Here is a 21,755-nt window from a genome sequence, read left to right as displayed (position 1 = left end):
GGCGATAGGAGTCAGCTGCACCTTTCCTCATTCCTCGTCATGCCCACGGTTGAGCCATTACGCATGCGAGGTCATTACCCGCGCGTCATCCATGTCAGCGCGGGAAGAAGATCAACTCCTCGAGCTTGCAAATGACAGCGGACTGAAAAGTACGTTTGATATAACACCTCTGCCGGCATTCTGGATCAAAGTCAAGGCTAAGTATCCTGAGTTAGCCAGGAAAGCACTGAAAACGTTGCTTCCATTTCCAACGTATCTCTGCAATGAAAACTAAATTGCGGAATAGACTGGACATAAGGAACCCCCTTCGGGTATCGCTGTCTCCCATCAACCCTCGATAGGACCGTGTTGTTGCAGGGAAACAAGCCCAGGGCTCCCACTGATTCAGCGATACGTGTGTTGTAATGATTTTATATGTTCATACGGGGAAAATATGTGCTGTGTGTTTAATATCCAAACGTTACTTAAAATGTTATGATGCTATTGACTTATATAACCATATAACAATTACAGCATGGAAACAGGCCATCTCTGCCCTCCTAGTCCGTGCCGAATGCTACTCTCACCTAGCCCCGCTGACCTGCACTCAGCCCATAACCCTCCATTCCTTTCCTGTCCATATACCTATCTAATTTTTCTTTAAATGATAATATCGAACCTGCCTCTACCACTTCTACTGGAAGTTTGTTCAGCACTTACTTCAAGCTCCCCTGTCGTCCCCTGATAATTGACTTATCACTATATTCATGCAAGGAAAATATGCGCTGTGTGTGTGATATTAAATTCATTAGATAAACACTTTTAGAAACGAAATTGAGTGTATTAGCCACTTATCACCTATATTCCAGTCATGATTAACACCCCCCCCAACAGAATCGCCAAAAATGATTTAAAAAATTGGCACATACATGGATATGCAGATTACGCATGCGCACTGGTGCCCGTGCAAGGCTTCATGGTTATTGTAGTCTATCGGGGTAAACGTATCTGACCGCTACTCTTGTCCGTTGGCAACCCTACCCTCCTCCACCCACCCCCCCACCCCCGGTCAGCCGGTCCGTGAGAATATTGTAAATATGAAACCGGTCCGCAGTGCAAAAAAGGTTGGGGACCCCTGCCTTATGGAGTGGGCACCAGAGTAGAAGGAGACAGAGTAGAAAGGCTTTGGCTCAACGAGGCTTCAGCATTAACGGGTCGAGGAGTGGTAGGTTGCCTGTGTTGAATACAGACAGGAGGTATGTGTGTGAGGCCGGTGTTCTGTGCTTGGTGTCAGATGTGGGAAGTCCTGGAGACTCCCAGCCTCCCGGACGACCACGTCTGTGCCAGGTGCGTTGAACTGCAGCTGCTTAGAGACCATGTTAGGGAACTGGAGATGCACTCATTGACCTTCATCTGGTCAGGGATAGTGAGGAGGTGATAGAGAGGAGCTATAGGCAGGTAGTCACCCCGGGACCATATGAGACAGAGAAATGGGTAACAGTCAGGAGAGGGAAGGGGAAGAGTCAGGTACTAGAGAGTATCCCTGTGGCTGTATCCCTTAACAATAAGTACTCCTGTTTGAATACTGCTGGGCCTACCTGGGGGAAGCAACAGTGGCCGTGCCTCTGGAACAGAGTCTGTCCCTGTGGCTCAGAAGGGTAAGGAAAGGAAGAGGATGGCAGCAGTGATAGGGGACTCATAGTTAGGGGGTCAGACAGGCGATTCTCTGGACGCAGGAAAGAAACACGGATGGGAGTTTGCCTCCCAGGTCTTAGGGTCCGGGATGTTTCTGACCGTGTCCACGATATCCTGCAGTGAGAAGGAGAACAGCCAGAGGCCATGGTACATATTGGTAGCAAAAACATAGGCAGGAAAATGGAGGAGGTCCTGAAAGCAGACTACAGGGAGTTAGGAAGGAAGTTGTGCAGCAGGACCTCAAAGGTAGTAATCTCGGGATTACTGCCTGTGCCATGTGACAGTGAGTATAGGAATAGAGTGAGATGAAGGATAAATGCGTGGCTGAGGGATTGGAGCAGGGGGCAGGGATTCATATTTCTGGATGATTGGGACCTCTTTTGAGGCGGGCGTAAACTGTACTAGAAGGATGGGTTGCATTTTAATCCCAGGGGGACCAATATCCTGGCAGGGAGGTTTGCTAAAGCTACTGGGGAGAGTTTAAACTAGAATTACTGGGGGATGGGAACCAAACTGAAGAGACAGATGAAGAGGCGGTTGGCTCACAAATAGAGAAAGCTTGGAGACAGTGCAAGAGGGAGGATAGGCAGATGATAAGAGAAGGGATACACTCAGACTGATGGTTTGAGATGTGTCTATTTTAATGCAAGGAATATTATGAACAAAGCGGATGAGCTTGGACTGTGGATCAGTACTTGGAGCTATGATGTTGTGGCCATTAGAGACTTGGATCGCTCAGGGGCAGGAATGGTTACTTCAAGTACCAGGCTTCAGATGTTTCAAAAGGACGGGGGGGGGTGCAAAAGAGGTGGGGTGTGGCTCTGTTGATCAGAGATAGTGTCACGGCTGAAGAAAAGGTTGTCTACAGAGTCTCTCTGGGTGGAAGTTAAGAACAGGAAGGGGTCTACTGGGTATTTTTTATAGACCACCCAATAGTGACAGGGACATCAAGGAGCAGATAGGGAGACAGATTCTGGAAAGGTGTAATAATAACAGGGTTATTATGATGGGAGATTTTAATTTCCCAAATATCGATTAGCATGTCCCTGGAGCGAGGGGTTTAGATGGGGTGGAGTTTGTTAGGTGTGTTCAAGAAGGTTTCCTGACACAGCCTACAAGAGGAGAGGCTGTACTTGATCTGGTATTGGGAAATGAACCTGGTCAGATGTCAGATCTCTCAGTGGGAGAGCATTTTGGAGACAGTGATCACAATTCTATGTCCTTTACCATAGCATTGGAGAGGGATAGGAACAGACAAGTTAAAAGTGTTTAATTGGAGTAGGGGAAATATGAGGCTATCAGGCAGAAACTTGGAAGCATAAATTGGGAACAGATGTTCTCAGGGAAATGTACAAAAGAAATGTGGCAAATGTTCAAGGGATATTTGCGTGGAGTTCTGCATAGGTACGTTCCAATGAGGCAGGGAAAGGATGGTAGGGTACAGAAACCGTGGTGTATAAAGGCTGTTGTAAATCTAGTCAAGAAGAAAAGAAAAGCTTACGAAAGGTTCAAAAAACTAGGCAATGATAGAGATCTAGAAGATTATAAGGCTAGTAGGAAGGAGCTTAAGAAGGAAATTAGGAGAGCCAGAAGTGGCCATGAGAAGGCCTTGTCAAACAGGATTAAGGAAAACCCCAAGGCATTCTACAAGTATGTGAAGAGCAAGAGGATAAGATGTTAGAGAATAGGACCAATCAAGTGTGAGAGTGGAAAAGTGTGTATGGAACTGGAGGAGATAGCAGAGGTACTTAATGAGTACTTTGTTTCAGTATTCACTCTGGAAAAGGATCTTGGCAATTATAGGGATGCCTTACAGTGGACTGAAAAGCTTGTGCATGTAGATATTAAGAGGATGTGCAGGAGCTTTTGGAAAGCATCAAGTTGGATAAGTCACTGGGACCGGACGAGATGTACCCCAGGCTACTGTGGGAGGTGAGGGAGGAGATTGTTGAGACTCCGGCAATGATCTTTGCATCATCAATGGGGAGGGGAAAGGTTCTGGAGAATTGGAGGGTTGCAGATGTTCCACTTTTCAAGAAAGGGAGTAGAGATAGCCCAGGAAATTGTAGATCAGTGAGTCTTACTTCAGTGGTTGGTAAGTTGATGCAGAAGGTCCTGAGAGGCAGGATTTATGAACATTTGAAGAGGCATAATATGATTAGGAATAGTCAGCATGTTTTCATCAAAGGCAGGTCGTTCCTTACGAGCCTGATTGAATTTTTTGAAGATGTGACTAAACACATTGATGAAGGTAGAGCAGTAGATGTAGTTTATATGGATTTCAGCAAGGCATTTGACAGGGTACCCCATGCAAGGCTTATTGAGAAAGTAAGGAGGCATGGGATCCAAGTGGACATTGCTTTGTGGATCCAGAACTGCCTTGCACACAGAAGGCAAAGAGTGGTTGTAGATGGGTCATATTCTGCATGAAGGTCGGTGACCAGTGGTTTGCCTCAGTGATCTGTTCTGGGACCCCTACTCTTTGTGATTTTTATAAATAACCTGGATGAGGAAGTGGAGGGAAGGGTTAGTAAGTTTGCTGATGACACAAAGGTTGGTGGTGTTGTGGATAGGGTGGGGGGCTGTCAGAGGCTACAGCGGGACATTGATAGGATGCAAAACTGGGCTGAGAGGTGGCAGATGGAGTTCAACCCAGATAAGTGTGAGGTGGTTCATTTTGGTAGGTCAAATACGATGACAGAATATAATATTAATGGTACGGCTCTTGGCAGTATGGAGGATCAGAGGGATCTTGGGATCCGAGTCCATAGGACACTCAAAGCTGCTGTGCAGGTTGACTCTGTGGTTAAGAAAGCATACGGTGCATTGGCCTTCATCAACCGTGGGACTGAGTTTCGGAGCCAAGAGGTAATGTTGCAGCTATATAGGATTCTAGTCAAACCCCACTTGGAGTACTGTGCTCAGTTCTGGTTGCCTCACTACAGGAAAGATGTGGAAGCCATAGAAAGGGTGCAGAGAAGATTTACAAATATGTTACCTGGATTGGGGAGCATGCCTTATGAGAATAGGTTGAGTGAACTCGGCCTCTTTTCCTTGGAGCGATGGAGGATGAGAGGTGACCTGATAGAGGTGTGTAAGATGATGAGAGGCATTGATCATGTGGATCGTCAGAGGCTTTTTCCCAGGGCAAGAGAGGACACAGTTTTAAAGTGCTTGGAAGTAGTACAGAGGAGATGTCAGGGGTAAGTTTTTTATGCAGAGAGTGGTGAGTGTGTGGAATGGGCCGCTGGCGATGTTGGTGGAGGTGGATACGATAGGGTCTTTTAAGAGATTCCTGAACAGACACATGAAGCTCAGAAAAATAGAGGGCTATGGGTAACTCTAGGTAATTTCAAAGGTAAGGACATGTTCGGCACAGCTTTGTGGGCCAAAGGGCCTGTATTGTGCTGTATGTTTTCTAACCCACTAACCCTTGGCTTATCTACATATTGTGTTTGGAATGCAGGAGGAAACCAGAGCACCCAGAGGAAACCCACATGGCCACAGCAGAGCTTACAGATAGTGGTGGCAATTGAACCCAGGTGGATGGTGCTATAATAACATCATGCTAACTGCTATGTAGCAGGTTAACTTCCCGAGTTGATAGGGTCATTAATGGGTGGTTGTACTGACCACAGCTGCAGTTACCCACACACATCAGTGCGGTCATCATGAATGGACTCTTGGGTACAGACTTCCCTTGAGCCTGGGATGGCAAACTGATGGTTGCTGATGCACTATCGCAGACCTCACACCTCCATCTCTTTGGCGTTAGAAAAGACCTGTATGGCAGGTCCAGCGTGGGGAGTCAGGCTGGAAAGGTTCGGTATGGGTAGATGGTGAGGAAGGGGTAGTAATGGCTGTGGGAAATCATGCTGGGGAGATATATATATGATCTGGATGATGAAGTGGTAAATTGGATTAGTAAGTATGCAGATGATACTAAGATAGGTGGAGTTGTGGATAATGCAGTAGGTTTTCAAAGCTTGCAGAGAGATTTAGGCCAGTTAGAAGAGTGGGCTGAAAGATGGCAGATGGAGTTTAATGCTGAAAAATATGAGGTGCTACATCTTGGTAGGACTAATCAAAATAGGACATGATAAATGGTAGGGCATTGAAGAATGCTGTAGAACAGAGGGACCTAGGAAAAATGGTGCATAGTTCCCTGAAGGTGGAATCTCATGTGGACAGGGTGGTGAAGAAAGCTTTTGGTATGCTGGCCTTTATTAATCAGAGCATTGAGTATAGCAGTTGGGATGTAATGTTGAAATTGTATAAGGCATTGGTAAGGCCAAATTTGGAGTATTGTGTACAGTTCTGGTCACTGAATTATAGGAAAGATGTCAATAAAATTGAGAGAGTACAGAGGAGGTTTACTAAAATGTTGCCCGGGTTTCAATCTCCTAAGTTACAGAGAAAGGTTGAACAAGTTAGGTCTTTATTCTTTGGAGCGTAGAAGGTTGAGGGGGGACTTGATAGAGGTGATTAAAATTATGAGGGGGATTGATAGAGTTGACGTGGATAGGCTTTTTCTATTGAGAATGGGGGAGATTCAAACTAGAGGACATGAGTTGAGAGTTAAAGGGCAAAAGTTTAGGGGTAACATGAGGGGGAACTTCTTTACTCAGAAAGTGGTAGCTGTGTGGAACGAGCTTCCAGCAGAAGCGGTTGAGGCAGGTTCGATGTTGTCGTTTAAAGTTAAATTGGATAGATATATGGACAGGAAAGGAATGGAGGGTTATGGGCTGAGTGCAGGTCGGTGGGACTAGGTGAGAGTAAGAGTTTGACACGGACTAGAAGGGCCAAGATGGCCTGTTTCCGTGCTGTAATTGTTACATGGTTATGGTTATATGAAGAGCCCTCGTCTGTCAGAAAGCTTATCCTGATCCTGGCAGACCAGACCCAATCCAAGTTGACTGAACCCAACCAGACTCAACCTGTGTCAAACCAAGCTGAGGCCAGGCCTAGTCAATGCGACCTGGATTGCCAGAGCCGAGCCAAACCATCCCTGGCCTGAGACAAGCTGACTCAGATCCACTGGTCCTATCAGCCCCTGATGGTGCTAGAGACTTGCACTGAGAAATGGCAGCTGCCTGATCTCTGCATCCCTGACTGTTTTTGTGTCATCCCCACCATCAAGCCCACAGCACTGAGCCTCAGTACATTTACTTACCTCTAGCTGGAGATGTTCCAGTTTTTGACCGCCGACCGGTGGCCATTTCTGATCTATTCTGGATCCCTGTCCACATCCTGTTTGCTGGAGTTGGCCATCCTTCCTCTAGTAGCGCAGTGAAACTCTGCTCTGGCAGAGTCTGGTGGAAGTTCCCTTCATCCCAAAGGGAGAAGCCACCAAGAGTCCAGCCATAGCATTGGAAATGTGTGTCGCATTCAGCCTTTAGCAATCTTGACTCACCCAGGTGGTGGTAGAGTATTACAACAGTAGTCTCAGAGTAAAGTTGGTATCTGTTGTGTGTTTAATATTTGAGTGATATTGTTTGATTAAGCATTCTTTTTCACTTTAATAATTCATTACAGGTTATACGTATAAATACATGAATTGCATATGTCATCACACTGCCACGTGATACATGCGCGCCTCACTTAAAGTACACACAAACCTAGACTCACATTTCGGACTCTCATGTCTTCCTTTGAATTAGTTTAATGTTTTGAAGTTACAGAACATAACAGTGGTGACGAGGTATTTTTAAAGCAAACATGAGACGGCTACCAACCTGTTGATTCGCAGCAACACGTTCAAGTTTTAAAAAAGCTCAACAAGGAGCAGCGAGTAAAACAACAATTCAGCATGTGCAAATGCGATCGAGTTTAAAGAAAAGGCAGAAACCGAAGAATTCACAGGTTCATAAACAGTGAATACTGAGTAATTATCATAAAGAAAAAGATCAATAATGGTGGCTAGACACGTTCAATTGCTCAGAGGGTAACTGGCTTATGTATACTGAGTTAATTGAACAGTATCTTGAAGCAAATGAAATAACCTATGAAAAACAAGTACCAATTTTGCTGAGTGCATTGGGTTTAAAGGCATGCATTTTGCCTCAACATTTAAATGCTGCAACCAAACCAGCAGAACTGAGCTTTGCTACCATTGTGAAAATAATGCAGGAACATCAAGAGCCGAAACCATTGTTGATTGCAGAATTCTTTAGGTTCCATAAGCAGAACCAAAAAGAAGGGGATTTATTTCAGCACACTTGACTAAATTGAACAGATTGAGCATTGTCAGTTCAGTAATGGGCTTGATGATGTACTGAGAGATTGTTTAGTTTGTGAAATCTTACGGTAAAGCTTTCAAAAACAATTCCTAACTGAAGCACAATTTACATTGAAATAAACAGTTGAAATCGCTGTTTCAATGGAAACCACAGAGACCCAATTGAGTTACAGTAAGGAATAAAAGTAAGTGTGGACAAAATTGCAACATTTAAACAGAAACCTGCCTGGCTGAACAAATTGTATTACCATTCTGCAGGAGGCTCACATACACCAGACTAGTGCAGGTTTAAAGGTGAAACTTGCAGAAGAAGGGGCAGATAGGACAGATGGTGAAAAAGAAAAAATAGTGTGCAGTCAGACTGTCAGGAAGGGCAGGCAGATGATAGGATACAATTGCAGAACAGGGTGAGTGTCAGTGCATAGGGATGCAAATCAAAAAGGGTAACAAATGCACTACTCAAAGTGTGATATCTCAATGCACAGAGTATAAGAAATATACTCTGTTCTGGGCCACACCCTCCTCCAGACCTGCCTCTTGGTTTTTTTGCACTACCTTACTTTCCCTTTTCTGTTTTCTATTTATGATTTATAATTTAAATTTTTAATATTTACTATCGCTTTGTACTCCAGGGAGCATGAAGAGCAGAATCAAATATCGTTGTGATGATTGTATGCTCTAGTATCAATTGTTTGGCGACAATAAAGTATAAAGTATAAAATGGATGATCTTGTTGCACTTTTACAGATAGTCGGGTATGATGTTGTGACGATCACTGAATTGTGACTGCAGGACGTTTGTAGTTGGGAGCTGAATGCCCAAGGTTGCACATTGTATTGGAGGGACAAAAAGGTAGGCAGAGGGGGTGGCATGGCTCTGTTGGTAAAGAATGGAATCAAACTATTAGAAAGATATGACACAGTGTCGGAGGATATTGAATCCTTGTAAGCTGAGTTGAGAGACTGCAAGGGTAAAAGGACCCAGATGGCAGTTATACACAGGCCTCTAAACAGGAGCTGGGATGTGGACCACAGATTACAATGGGAAATAGAAAAGGTGTGTCAAAAGGGCAATGTTATGATAGTCATGGAAGAATTTACCATGCAGGTAAATTGGGAAAATCATGTTGATAATGGATCTCAAGAGAGTGAATTTGTTGAATGCCTGTGAGATGACTTTTTAGAGCAGTTTGTCGTTGAGCCTACTGGGGATCAGCTATACTGGATTGCATGTTATGTAATGAACCGGAGGTGATTAAAGAGCTTAAGGTAAAGGAAACCTTAGGAGGCAGTGATCACAATATGATTGAGTTCAACTTGAAATTTGATAAGGAGAAGGTAAAGTCTAATATAGCAGTGTTTCAGTGGAGTAAAGGAAATTACAGTGGTATGAGAGGGGAATTGGCCAAAGTAAATTGGAAGAAGATGCTGGCAGGAATGTCAGCAGAGCAGCAATGGCTTGAGTTTCTGGGAGAAATGAGGAAGGTGCAGAATAGACTCATTCCAAAAACAAAGAAATACTCAAATGGTAAAATAGTACAACCATGGCTGATGAGGGAAGTCAAAGTTAATGTAAAAACAAAAGAGAGGGCATACAGCAAAGCAAAAATTAGCAGAAAGGCAGATGGCTGGGAAGCTTTTAAAAACCTATAGAAAGCAACTAAAAGAATTATTAGGAGGGAAAAAATGAAGTACGAAAGCAAGCTAGCAAGCAATATCAAGGTGGATAGAAAAAGCTTTTTCAAGTATGCAAAAAATAAAAAAGAGCTGAGAGTGAATATAGGACTGCTAGAAAATGAGGCCAGAGAAATAATAATGGGGACCAAGGAGATGGCAGATGAACAAAATGAGTATTTTGCATCAGTCTTCACTGTGGAAGACACTAGCAGTATGCCTGATGTTGAATGGTGCGAGGGAAGAGAAGTGAGTGAAGTTACTATTACAAGAAGAAGGTGCTCAAAAGTCTGAAAAACCTGAAGTCATCCAGACCAGATGAACTACACTCTAGGGTTCTGAAAGGGGTAGTGTTAGAGATTGTGGAGGCATTAGTAATGATCTTTCAAAAATCATTGGACTCTGGCATGGTTCCAGAGGACTGGAAAATTACAAATGTCACTCCTTTCTTTTAGAAAGGAAGGAGGCAGCAGAAAGGAAATTATAGATCAGTTAGCCTGACCTCAGTGGTTGGGAAAATGTTGGAGTTAATTACTAAAGATGAGGTTATGGAGTACTTGGTGACACAGGACAAGATAGAACAGTCAGCATGGTTTCCTGAAGGGAAAATCTTGACTTGCTGGAATCCTTTGAGGATATTACAAATAGGATAGATAAAGGGGATGCAGTGGTTGTTGTATATTTGGATTTTCAGAAGACCTTTGACAAGGTGCCACATACGAGGCCGTTTACCAAGTTAAGAGCCCGTGGTATTATAGGAAAGTGACTAGTATAGTTAGAGCATTGGCTGATTGGTAGGAGGCAATAAGTGAAAATAAAAGCATCCTTTTCTGGTTGGCTCCCAGTGACTAGTGGTTTTCCACAGGAGTCGGTGTTGGAACCACTTCTTTTTATGCTGTATATTAATGATTTAGATGATGGTATAGATGGCTTTGTTGCCAAGTTTGCAGATGATACAAAGATTGGTGGAGTGGCAGGTAGTGTTGAAAACATGGGTAGGTTGCAGAAGGACTTAGACAGATTAGGAAAATGGGCAAGAAAGTGGCAATTGAAATACAATGTTTGAAAATGCATGGTCATGCACTTTGGTAGTAGAAATAAATGTGCAGACTATTTTCTAATGGGGAGAAAATCCAAAAAATCTGAGATTAAAAGGGATTTGGGAGTCCTTGTGCAGAACACCCTAAAGGTTAACTTGCAGGTTGAGTCAGTAGTGAAGAAGGCAAATGCAATGTCAGCATTCATTTCAAGAGGACTAGAATATAACAGGGATGTGATGCTGAGGCTTTATAAAGCACTGTGATGCTTCACCTTGAGTATTGCAAACAGTTTTGGGGTCCTTATCTAAGAAAAGATGTGCTGACATTAGAGATGGTTCAGAGGAGGTTCACAAGGATGATTCCGGGAATGAAATGATTATCATCTCAGGAACATTTGATAGCTCTGGGCTTGTACTTGCTGGAGCTTAGATGGATGGGGGAGGGGGAATCCTATTGAAATCTTTTGAATAATGAAAGGCCTAGACAGAGTAGATGCTGCTTGGCCTGCTGCGTTCACCAGCAACTTTGATGTATGTTGCTTGAATTTCCAGCATCTGCAGAATTCCTGTTGTTTTAGATGTGGAAAGGATGTTTCCCATGGTTGGGGAGTCCAGGATAAGAGGACACAACATCAGGATAGGGGGGCGTCCATTTAAAACAGAGATGCAGAGGAATTTCTTTGGAGAGAGAGCGGTGAATTTATGGAATGTGTTACCACAGGCAGCTGTGAAGGCCAGGTCATTGGGAGTATTTAAGGTGGACATTGATAGGTTTTTGATTGGCCATGGTGTCAAAGGTTACGGGGAGAAGGCCGGGGAGTGGTGCTGAGGAGGGGAAAAAAGAATCAGCCATGATTGAATGTTGGAGCAGACTCGATGGGCCAAATGGCCTAATTCTGCTCCTCTGTCTTATGGTCCTAAAATAGGACACATACAAAGAGCATGTTGGGCAGACAAAAATAAATGGACTGCATAGGGAAGAGAAAAAGCTGAAAAGTCAAGTTTCAATTTCAAAAAGAGCACTAATCTGCATGCTGTTGATGAAAAATCTAATAATGATGAGGGTGACACAGGACTAAGTAGCCTTAAGATTAACAATGTGAAAACTAACAATCGACAAGCAATATGGCTTACTCCAGAAGTGAACAGCAAATTAATTAAAATGGAATTGGACACTGGGTCAGTTGTTTCAGTGATTCCACAAAATGAGTTTGAAAGGCATTTCAAAGATACTGGACTGAAGCCTGCAGATAACCAGCTCTTATACTACAGAAAAAACAACTCCTGTGGGAATGACATTCATAACAGTGAAACAGAACAACCAACAAGCAACATTGGGCGTGTATGTAGTTAAAAACAGGGGGTCCAGCATTGTGGGGGTGTAATTGGCTGAGACAACCTCAACTTGATTGGAGATCCATCCACCATTTGCATGCCACATCCTCTGATAGAGTCAACTGAAATCGAATTTTAAAAAGTACTGATGATGCCACAACTAACTCCGTACTGTACACCATGAACCGCTGCCGAATTCAGGGCAAACAGATGTTGGTGTCAACCTCTGTGCCTCTTGTTAGAAAGTATATTGGGTCAAGGAAGGACCTCGCTCAGGGGGATCGTGAAAGTGACAAAACCAGTGGTCCGACTACAACACTTCTGAGAACATATCTGTAGATAACATATCTGAGAATGCTTCTGATATGTTAATCAGACACAAGCATTGGGCTTTTGTGAGTATAAAGAACCAGAATCTCCTCGGCGTACATAAGGTTTTTGCATGAACTTCAAGTGGGAGACAAAAAAACTGCTTGTAATAGTAGATGCAAAAACCAAAGCCTAGCTGGATGAATGGAAACCAGTCAACAGAGATACCAAAACAAAGGATTCATCAGATGATGTGGCTGAGGAAACGAACAAGAGAGATCAGATTGTAAAGGGAGCAATAGAGAATTAATAACAGAATACTCCAGTGAACTTAATGCACCTTCCCATGATCAAGATGCACATCCTGGAAAGAAGGAAAAGGAAGGTGAGAAGGTGAGTCGGACTGTGGTCGGGCATGGCAGGGAGAGTTTTCTTCCTTCTCCCGTCTGCGTGAGATCTGGGACTTTCGAGAAACTTTGAACTTTTTTTACTGTGCTCATGGCCTGTTCTTCATCAAGTTATGGTATTGTTGCACTGTTGTAATTATATGTTATAATGATGTGGTTTTGTAAGTTTTTCAGTCTTGGTCTGTCTTGTGTTTTTGTGATATCACACCGGAGGAATATTGTATCATTTCTTAATGCATGCATTACTAAATGACAATAAAAGAGGACTGCGTGTCCTCATAATCTAATCTAAAAAGAAAGACAAGAAATTGAAAAGCAAGGAAGGGACAGAGAGAAAGAATGTGAGTGAGAAAGAGAAAGGTGTGAAAGAGAGGGGAAAAGTGAGAAAAAGAAAGAAGCCAGGGCCAGGAGAGAAGCAAGGACTGAAGTAGATCTAGAGAGAAAAGCTGAGAAAAGGACAAGAGAAGTGGCTACCACTGTCAGAGCAACTTCCTGCAGACTGGGAGTCAACTCCTTCAGTCACCATGGAGGCCCCACAGCCTGAGACTGTTTCACAGGCACAGGTCTCACCTTTATCCCACAAGAGTAAGAAATCCTCCACAGCAATTAAATCTTTAGACCTGAATGGAACAATTTAAAATTTACTATGCTGTGAGTGTCTGTATATAGTAGTTGTACTATATAATATACAATTTGAGATGCATTCTGTATTGAGTTGGAGTTTATAGCAAAGCAGGGAGGAGTGTTGTGTATTTAATTAAGTAATCTTGTAAATGTATCATTTGATTAAGCATTCTTGTTCACTTCAATAATTTGTTCTGGGTTATATGTATAAATACATGAATTCAATAAGTCCATTTAATGTCAGAGAAAAGTATACAATATACATAAAATTCTTTTTCTTTGCAAACATCCACAAAACAGAGGAGTGAACCAAAGAAAGAAAGACAGTTAACTGTTAGAACCCCAAAGCCCACACGCATAACCAGCAGCAAAGTGACAACCCCCCTCCTCCCCACTAGCAAAAAAGCATCTCCACCCTCCACTGAGCACTTAAGTGTGCAGCAAAGCATCAATAAAGACATAGACTGCAGTACCCCAAAGACTACTTGTTCACCGGTATTAGACTAATAAGGGAAAAGAGGGGAGACATAACAAACAACTCGCTGATTTACGATGTTAAAAATCTGTTGCTTTGCTTTTTCCGAGCTCTGTGCCCGAAGATCTCGGGGCTCCAGGCACACAGCTAGCAGCCAGCGTGCTGTTTTCGATCTTCCGCCTCCACAACACACCAGGCAGCAGCACCAACCTCAAGTCCACCTGCCTGCAGAGCCATGAAAACCCGGCACCCTGCAGGCGTGCTAGTCTTCCAGGCCGTGTCCTTGGCATATCGAAAAGCGGTCAGTCGTAAGGCCCTGAGAGCAGGTCCCATTTCCACAAAGAACCAAAGTCAGCGGGTTACTCCAGGTCAGGGTCTTCAAAAGAACCCTGAAAAGGAAAAAAAAGGAGATATTAAAGATAGAAATAGAGCTGTTTCTGAAGATGCAAGAAGAGCAGTCGCCGTTAGGCGCCATCACCCTAAGCTCCGCCCTCTGTTATGTCATTGCACGCCTGTGATACACACGCCTCGCTTAAGATAAACATGAAGTGAGACTCACATTCTGGACTCCCATGTCTTCCTTTGAACTAGGTTAATGTTTTGAAGTTACAGAACATAAAGAGCTCTCCTCTCTGAAGGTCGTGTGATCAGACATAAGCATCTGGGATGAACCTAAGTCACAGGCCTGCAATAAGCTTGCACGAAGGAGGCTGGTGATGAAAGGCACCAGTGTGCAAACGGGGCATTGATAAGTCAGCAGTGTGTGCTCAGTTCCTTCAGCTACGTATTCCGATCCAGAACACAGATCTGTACACACCAACTGGGAGTATTGTCAGTGTGTTCATTTCACCCACTAACCAAGAAACTGAACAAATGCGTTTTCACTCTCCTTGCTAGCCCGTGATGTTGTTGCAAAGCTGACCAACCTTGGAATTAACAGCACCACTGACTTTAATTGGATCGCCCAGTTACGATATTATTGGGAAGAGAAGAAAATTGTAATCAGGATGATTACAACCGCGGTGCTTTACGGTTATGAGTACCTGGGGAACACAGGAAGGCTTGTCATCACGCCCCTGACAGACAGATGCTACAGGTAAGATCTGGCTGGGGGTCCTCACAGGCAAACGCACCACGAGCTAGTTCCATGACTTCTTTAATTCCTTGCATTACGTTTCTTAATGTTTCTATTTGAAAATGAAAAGAAATCATGCACTCTGCTCTGGAGTGGAACCCATGTGGTCTTCTATTGCTGTAGCCCATCCACTACAAGCTTCTATGAGTTGTGCATTCAGAGATGCTCTTCTGTACACCACTGTTGTAGCACGTGGTTATCTGAGTAACTTTCATCTTCCTGTCAGCTTGAACCAGTCTGGCCGTTTTCCTCTGACCTCTCTCATTAACAAAGCATTCTTACTCACAGAACTGCCACTCACTGGGTGTTCTTTGCACCATTCTCTGCAAACTTTAGGGACTGAAAGCAGCAGTTTCTGGGATGCTCAAACCACCCCACCTGACACAAGCAGTCAGTCCACAGTCAAAGTCTGATGGTTGAGAAGAAGAAGCTATTCTTAAAGCATAGAGAGTGTGACTTCAGGCTCCTGGACCTCCTCTCTGATGGTAGTATTGAGAAGAGGGCATGTCCCAGATGGTGAGGATCCTTGATTATAGATATAGACGGGATCTTTTCAGAATGGCAGGCAGTGACTAGTGGGGTACCGCAAGGCTCAGTGCTGGGACCCCAGTTGTTTACAATATATATTAATGACTTAGACGAAGGATTTAAATGCAGCGTCTCCAAGTTTGCAGATGACACGAAGCTGGGCGGCAGTGTTAGCTGTGAGGAGGATGCTAAGAGGATGCAGGGTGACTTGGATAGGTTAGGTGAGTGGGCAAATTCATGGCAGATGCAATTTAATGTGGATAAATGTGAAGTTATCGACTTTGATGGCAAAAACAGGAAAGCAGATTATTATCTGAATGGTGGCCAATTAGGAAAAAGGGAGGTGCAACGAGACCTGGGTGTCATTATACACCAGTCATTGAAAGTGGGCATGCAGGTACAGCAGGCGGTGAAAAAGGCGAATGGTATGCTGGCATTTATAGCAAGAGGATTCGAGTACAGGAGCAGGGAGGTACTACTGCAGTTGTACAAGGCCTTAGTGAGACCACACCTGGAGTATTGTGTGCAGTTTTGGTCCCCTAATCTGAGGAAAGACATCCTTGCCATAGAGAGAGTACAAAGAAGGTTCACCAGATTGATTCCTGGGATGGCAGGACTTTCATATGATGAAAGACTGGATCGACTAGGCTTATACTTGCTGGATTTTAGAAGATTGAGGGGGGATCTGCTTGAAACATATAAAATTCTAAAGGGATTGGACAGGCTAGATGCAGGAAGATTGTTCCCGATGTTGGGGAAGTTTAAGGATAAAGGGGAAGCCTTTCAGGACTGAGATGAGGAAAAACTTCTTCACACAGAGAGTGGTGAATCTGTGGAATTCTCTGCCACAGGAAACAGTTGAGGCCAGTTCATTGGCTATATTTAAGAGGGAGTTAGATATGGCCCTTGTGGCTAAAGGGATCAGGGGGTATGGAGAGAAGACAGGTACAGGGTTCTGAGTTGGATGATCAGCCATGATCATACTGAATGGCGGTGCAGGCTCGAAGGGCCGAATGGCCTACTCCTGCACCTATATTCTATGTTTCTATGCCATCTTCTTGAGGCACCATCTCTTGAAGATCTTGAAGGTGGGGAGAGTTGTGCCCATGACGGAACAAACAACCCTCTGCAGCCTCTTGAGGTCCTATATATTGAAGGCTCCATACCAGGTTGTGATGGACCCAGTCAGAATGCTCTCCAGCGTAGCATGACAATCATCTCCATCGATGGGAGGTGGAACGTCCACGTTACAAATACAGCAACTGAATTGGGAGGAGGCAAGGCCACCCAACTGTGAACCGTCCAATAAGGCCAATCTGACTGGGCCCTCAGCTCATAGTCCCACCCACCACAAGGAATCTACCACCCCCTTGCTTATCTCCATACCTCTGCCTTAAATGTGATTTTATCCTTTTCAACCCCATTCTTTTGCCTTCTCCCCATAACCTTTGGCACCCTTATTACTCAAGAACAGCTCAGCATCTTCTTTATCATACCCAATGACTTGCTCCCACACTCATCAGTGCCAATGAATTCCACAAACTTACCCACTGGCTAAAAAAAATCCTCCTCGTCTCTGTTCTAAAGGGATGTCCTTCTATTCTGAGGCTGTGCTAATTGGTTCTAGACTCCCCCACTATAGGAAACATCCTCTCTATGTCCACTCTATCTAGGCTGTTCAATATTCGATAGGTGTCAATGAAATCCTTCCTCATTCTTCTAAACTCCAGTGAATACAAACCTAGAGCCATCAAATGCTCCTCATTCCCTGTCCAATGCCAGCCCAGCACATTCTTTCTTGAATAAGGAGCCTGAAACTGCTCGCCATATTCCAAGTGCAGTCTTATAAAGCCCCACATGGCTTACAAAGCCGGAGTATTACATCCTTGCTTTTACATTCTGGTCCTCTCACAATGAAAGCTAACATTAGATTTGCATTCCTGAACCTTTAGGGAACCCTACAAAGGGACCCCCAAATCCCACTGCATCTGATTTCTGAATTTTCTTCCCATTTAGAAAATAGTTTACTCCTTTACTCCTTCAATCGAAGTGCATGACTATACACTTCCCCACATTATATTCCATTTGCCACTTCTTTGCACATTCTCCTAATCCGGGTAAATCCTTCTGCAGACTCCCTGCTTCCTCAACACTACCTCCCACTGCCTCCCCACTACCCTTGTATTGTCCACAAACCTGACCACAAAGACATCAATTCATATAATGTGAAAAGAACCGACCACCTACAGAATACAACAAGACCCCTCTGTATATCAATGATGTTAAGGGTCTTGTCATTAACTGCAACACCTTATGCCTGAATTAAACACCATTTGCTATTTTTCCACCCACAGCTGCTTTATATCCACTTTATCTTATTTAGTCATCTTTCTTTTTCTTTGACCAGTGTTTCTTCTTCTGAGTCCTGTTTGTTAATGTACAGTTTTTCAAAAGTGCCGAGGGAACAAGTTCAGTCAATGCTCTGGTTGAAAGGAAATCGCGTCTCTGTTACTGTTCATTCAGGACCCTGATGGGAGCCCTGCAGCTGAACCTGGGTGGAGCGCCAGAAGGACCCGCAGGAACCGGGAAAACCGAAACCTGCAAGGATCTGGCGAAAGCGGTGGCCAAACAGGTACAGGGAGCGTGGCTGGGCAATGGATATAGTCAGCAATGCTGCTAGGCCCTAGAGAGAGTGGGAGTTGCTCTGACTCCTTGACAGCACAGCAGGATTGGAATTGAATTGTCACATGTATCAAGTTACAGTGGAAAGCTTGTATTAGAATATAGAAACATAGAAAACATACAGCACAATACAGGCCCTTCGGCCCACAAAGCTATGCCGAACATGTCCCTACCTTAGAAATTACCTAGGGTTACCCATAGCCCTCTATTTTTCTAAGCTCCATGTACCTGTCCAGGAGTCTCTTAAAACACCCTATCATATCAGCCTCCACCATCATCACCTACAGCCCATTCCACGCACTCACCACTCTCTGTGTAAAAAACTTACCCCTGACATCTCCTCTGTACCTACTTCCAAACACCTTAAAACTGTGCCCTCTTGTGCTAGTCATCTCAGCCCTGGGAAAAAGCCTCTGACTATCCACACGGTCCATGCCTCTCATCATCTTATACACCTTATGCACACTCTGCATACAGATCAGGCCATGACGCAGGTAATGCAGAATAGAGTGTAACAGCTGCGGGGAAAGTGCAGTGCAGGTAAACGATTAAGTGCAAGATCATAACAAGGTAGGTTGTGAGGTCAAGCATCCCAAAAGTTAAGCATCTGATTACAGCGTGGTAGAAACTGTCCCTAAGCCTGGTGGTGAGCACTTTTGGTTTGCATATCTTCTGTCCGATAGGATGAGGGAGAAGAGAGAATCTCTGGGGTGGATGGGGCCTTTGATTATGCTGGCTGCTGTACTGAGGCAGTGAGGAGTGTAGTCAAGAGTCCATGGAGGGGAGACTGGTTCGTGATGCACTGAGCAGCATCCACAACTCCCTGCAGTTCCTTGCAGTCATGGGCAGAGACAGTTGCTACAGGATTGGAGGGCGAGTAGATTACTCTTGTTCTGATGCATAGTTGTGAGCCAGGAGCAGTGAGCTGGGATTTGATTAAATTTGAGAGCATGAGGTCAATCCTTTTACGATATGGAGAGGAAGCGAAGCAGTTGTATGCATCTCTGATAGAGCACTGCGGAGAATTAGGCTGGGAGTTTGTGGTAAGAACAAGCAAGTGGGATAGTCTTCACAAAAACATGCGAGGAGAGGAGGTGTGAGGGTAGTTACTGTTTGAAACAAGCCATCATTTGCAGGGCAGGGTTGTGCAATTGATTTGGGGGAATTTTAGGGTTTGTTGAGAAGGTGTGTAGACATGGACGGCTATGGAGGCCAAGTCATTGTGTATATCTAAAGTGGATGTTGATAGGTTCTTGATTAATCAGGGCATCAAAGGTTACAGGGAAAAGGCAGGAGAATGGTTTGAGATGGTCAATAAATCAGCCATGATCAAATGGTAGAGCAGACTTAATGGGCCAAGTGGCCAAATTCTATTCTTGTGTCTTATTATGGTTTTATAATTTGGGATTGCTACATGGATGGGGTGGGGGGGGGTAAAAATTGAACCAGAAGGTTGGATCAGGAATTGATGGTGGCCTGCAGAGAGATCAGGGCTGTGAATTATTTGAGGTGATTGGATGAATATTGGGACGTGTGAATTCATGTGCACTTGGGCAAGTAGATTACATTTGGACTGCTATGAAACTGTAAGGTGAATTGTTCTGTGGGTCTAGTTTGGGACACTTGAAGAGGAAGCAGGCAGTCAGTTTAATTTTGGATAATGCAGGATGACTGGTGGTGTAGTGGCATCAGTGCTGGACTTCGGGGCGAGAGGTCCTGAGTTCGAATCCGGCCAGCTCCCTTGCATGAGTATTGTGCTAACAACTCAACCTCGGTTTTAAAAAAAACCTGGAGAGGGATGGGCTCTCAAAAGCTTGTCATGACAGTATCCCGACGACTCCACCAGGAGTTAAGGGCGCGCACGCACACACACAATGCAAAATGGCAGAGAGAAGGTGTGGGGCATGGGAATAGTCTGAATTAATAAAGACTATGAGAGCGAGCTAAAGAACAAACCACTGGAGGAACTCAGCAGGTCAGGCAGCATCTGTAACACAAAATAATCTGCAGATGCTGGGGTCAAAGCAACACTCACAACACGCTGGAGGAACTCAGCAGGTCGGGCAGCATCCGTGGAAATGATCAGTCGATATTTCGGGCTGGAACCCTTCGTCAGGACTGTAGGAGGAAGGGGCAGAGGCCCTATAAAGAAGGTGGGGGGTGGGTGGGAAGGAGAAGGCTGGAAGGTCCCAGGTGAAAAACCACTAAGGGGAAAGATAAAGGGGTGGGGGAGGGGAGGCAGGGAGGTGATAGGCAGGAAAGGTGAAGAAGGAATACGGTGGTATACCACAATAGGTGGTAGAAGGAGGAGGAACCATGAGGGAGGTGGTAGGCAGCTGGGGGAGGGGGCAGAGTGAAATAGGGATAGAGGAAGAGAGGGGGAGGGAATTACCGGAAGTTGGAGAATTCTATGTTCATACCAAGGGGCTGGAGACTACCTAGACGGTATATGAGGTGTTGCTCCTCCAACCTGAGTTTAGCCTCATCATGGCAGTAGAGGAGGCCATGTAAGGACATATCTGAATGGGAGTGGGAAGCAGAGTTGAAGTGGGTGGCTACTGGGAGATCCTGTCTGTTGTGGTGGACGGAGCGGAAGTGCTCTATGAAGCGGTCCCCCAAACTGCGTCAGGTTTCACCGATGTAGAGGAGGCCACACTGGGAGCACCGGATGCAATAGGTGACCCCAACAGACTCACAAGTGAAGTATTGCCTCACCTGGAAGGACCGTTTGGGGCCCTGAATGGTAATCAATGGTCGTCAATTTCATCGACTTTACTTCTAACTTCCACCCGGCCCTCAAATTCACTTGGTCTATCTCGGACACTTCTCTCCCCTTTCTCGATCTCTCGGTCTCCATCTCTGGAGACAGACCGTCCACTGACATCTTCTACAAGCCCACTGACTCTCATAACTACCTCAACTATACCTCTTCCCACCCCGCCACATGCAAAAATGCCATTCCCTATTCCCAGTTCCTCCATCTCCGCCGCATCTACTCTGAGGATGAGGTTTTCCGTTCCAGGACATCTCAAATATCCTCTTTCTTTAAGGATCGTGGTTTCCCTTCTGCTGTCATCAATGATGCCCTCACCCGCATCTCCTCCATTTCCCGCACTTCGGCTCTCACCCCATCCTCCCGCCACCACAACAGGGACAGAGTTCCCCTTGTCCTCACCTACCAGCCCACCAGCTTCTGGATCCAGCACATTATCCTCCGCAACTTCCGCCACCTTCAACAGGACCCCACCACTAAGCACATCATTCCCTCTCCACCCCTCTCCGCCTTCCGCAGGGATCGGTCCCTCCGCGACTCCCTGGTCCACACATCCCTCCCCAGGGGATTTCCCACCTGGCACTTATCCCTGTAAGCGTAAGTGCTACACCTGTCCCTACACCTCCTCTCTTGCCACCATTCAGGGCCCCAAACAGTCCTTCCAGGTGAGGCAACACTTCACTTGTGAGTCTGTTGGGGTCATCTATTGCATCCGGTGCTCCCGGTGTGGCCTCCTCTACATCGGTGAAACCCAACACAGATTGGGGGACCGCTTCAACGAGCACCTCCGCTCCGTCCGCCACAACAGACAGGATCTCCCAGTAGCCACCCACTTCAACTCTGCTTCCCACTCCCATTCAGAT

General features: G+C 45.0%; 1 protein-coding gene across 1 annotated transcript in view; it reads left to right on the top strand.

The window, feature by feature from the left end:
- LOC134359584 (dynein axonemal heavy chain 3-like) overlaps window positions 1–21,755 on the top strand; it is a 542,314-nt gene that overhangs the window by 128,971 nt on the left and 391,588 nt on the right. Inside the window, exons 22-23 of the mRNA XM_063073083.1 lie at window positions 14,672–14,870; window positions 17,961–18,069. Coding sequence (XP_062929153.1) covers window positions 14,672–14,870; window positions 17,961–18,069 — 308 coding nt within the window. The remainder of the gene's footprint in view (window positions 1–14,671; window positions 14,871–17,960; window positions 18,070–21,755) is intronic.

The sequence above is a fragment of the Mobula hypostoma genome, chromosome 20 (genome assembly GCF_963921235.1).
Source record: "Mobula hypostoma chromosome 20, sMobHyp1.1, whole genome shotgun sequence".
Taxonomy (NCBI): Eukaryota; Metazoa; Chordata; class Chondrichthyes; order Myliobatiformes; family Myliobatidae; genus Mobula; species Mobula hypostoma.
Note: the sequence above shows the minus strand (reverse complement) of the source record. Positions and strands in the feature narration are given on the sequence as shown.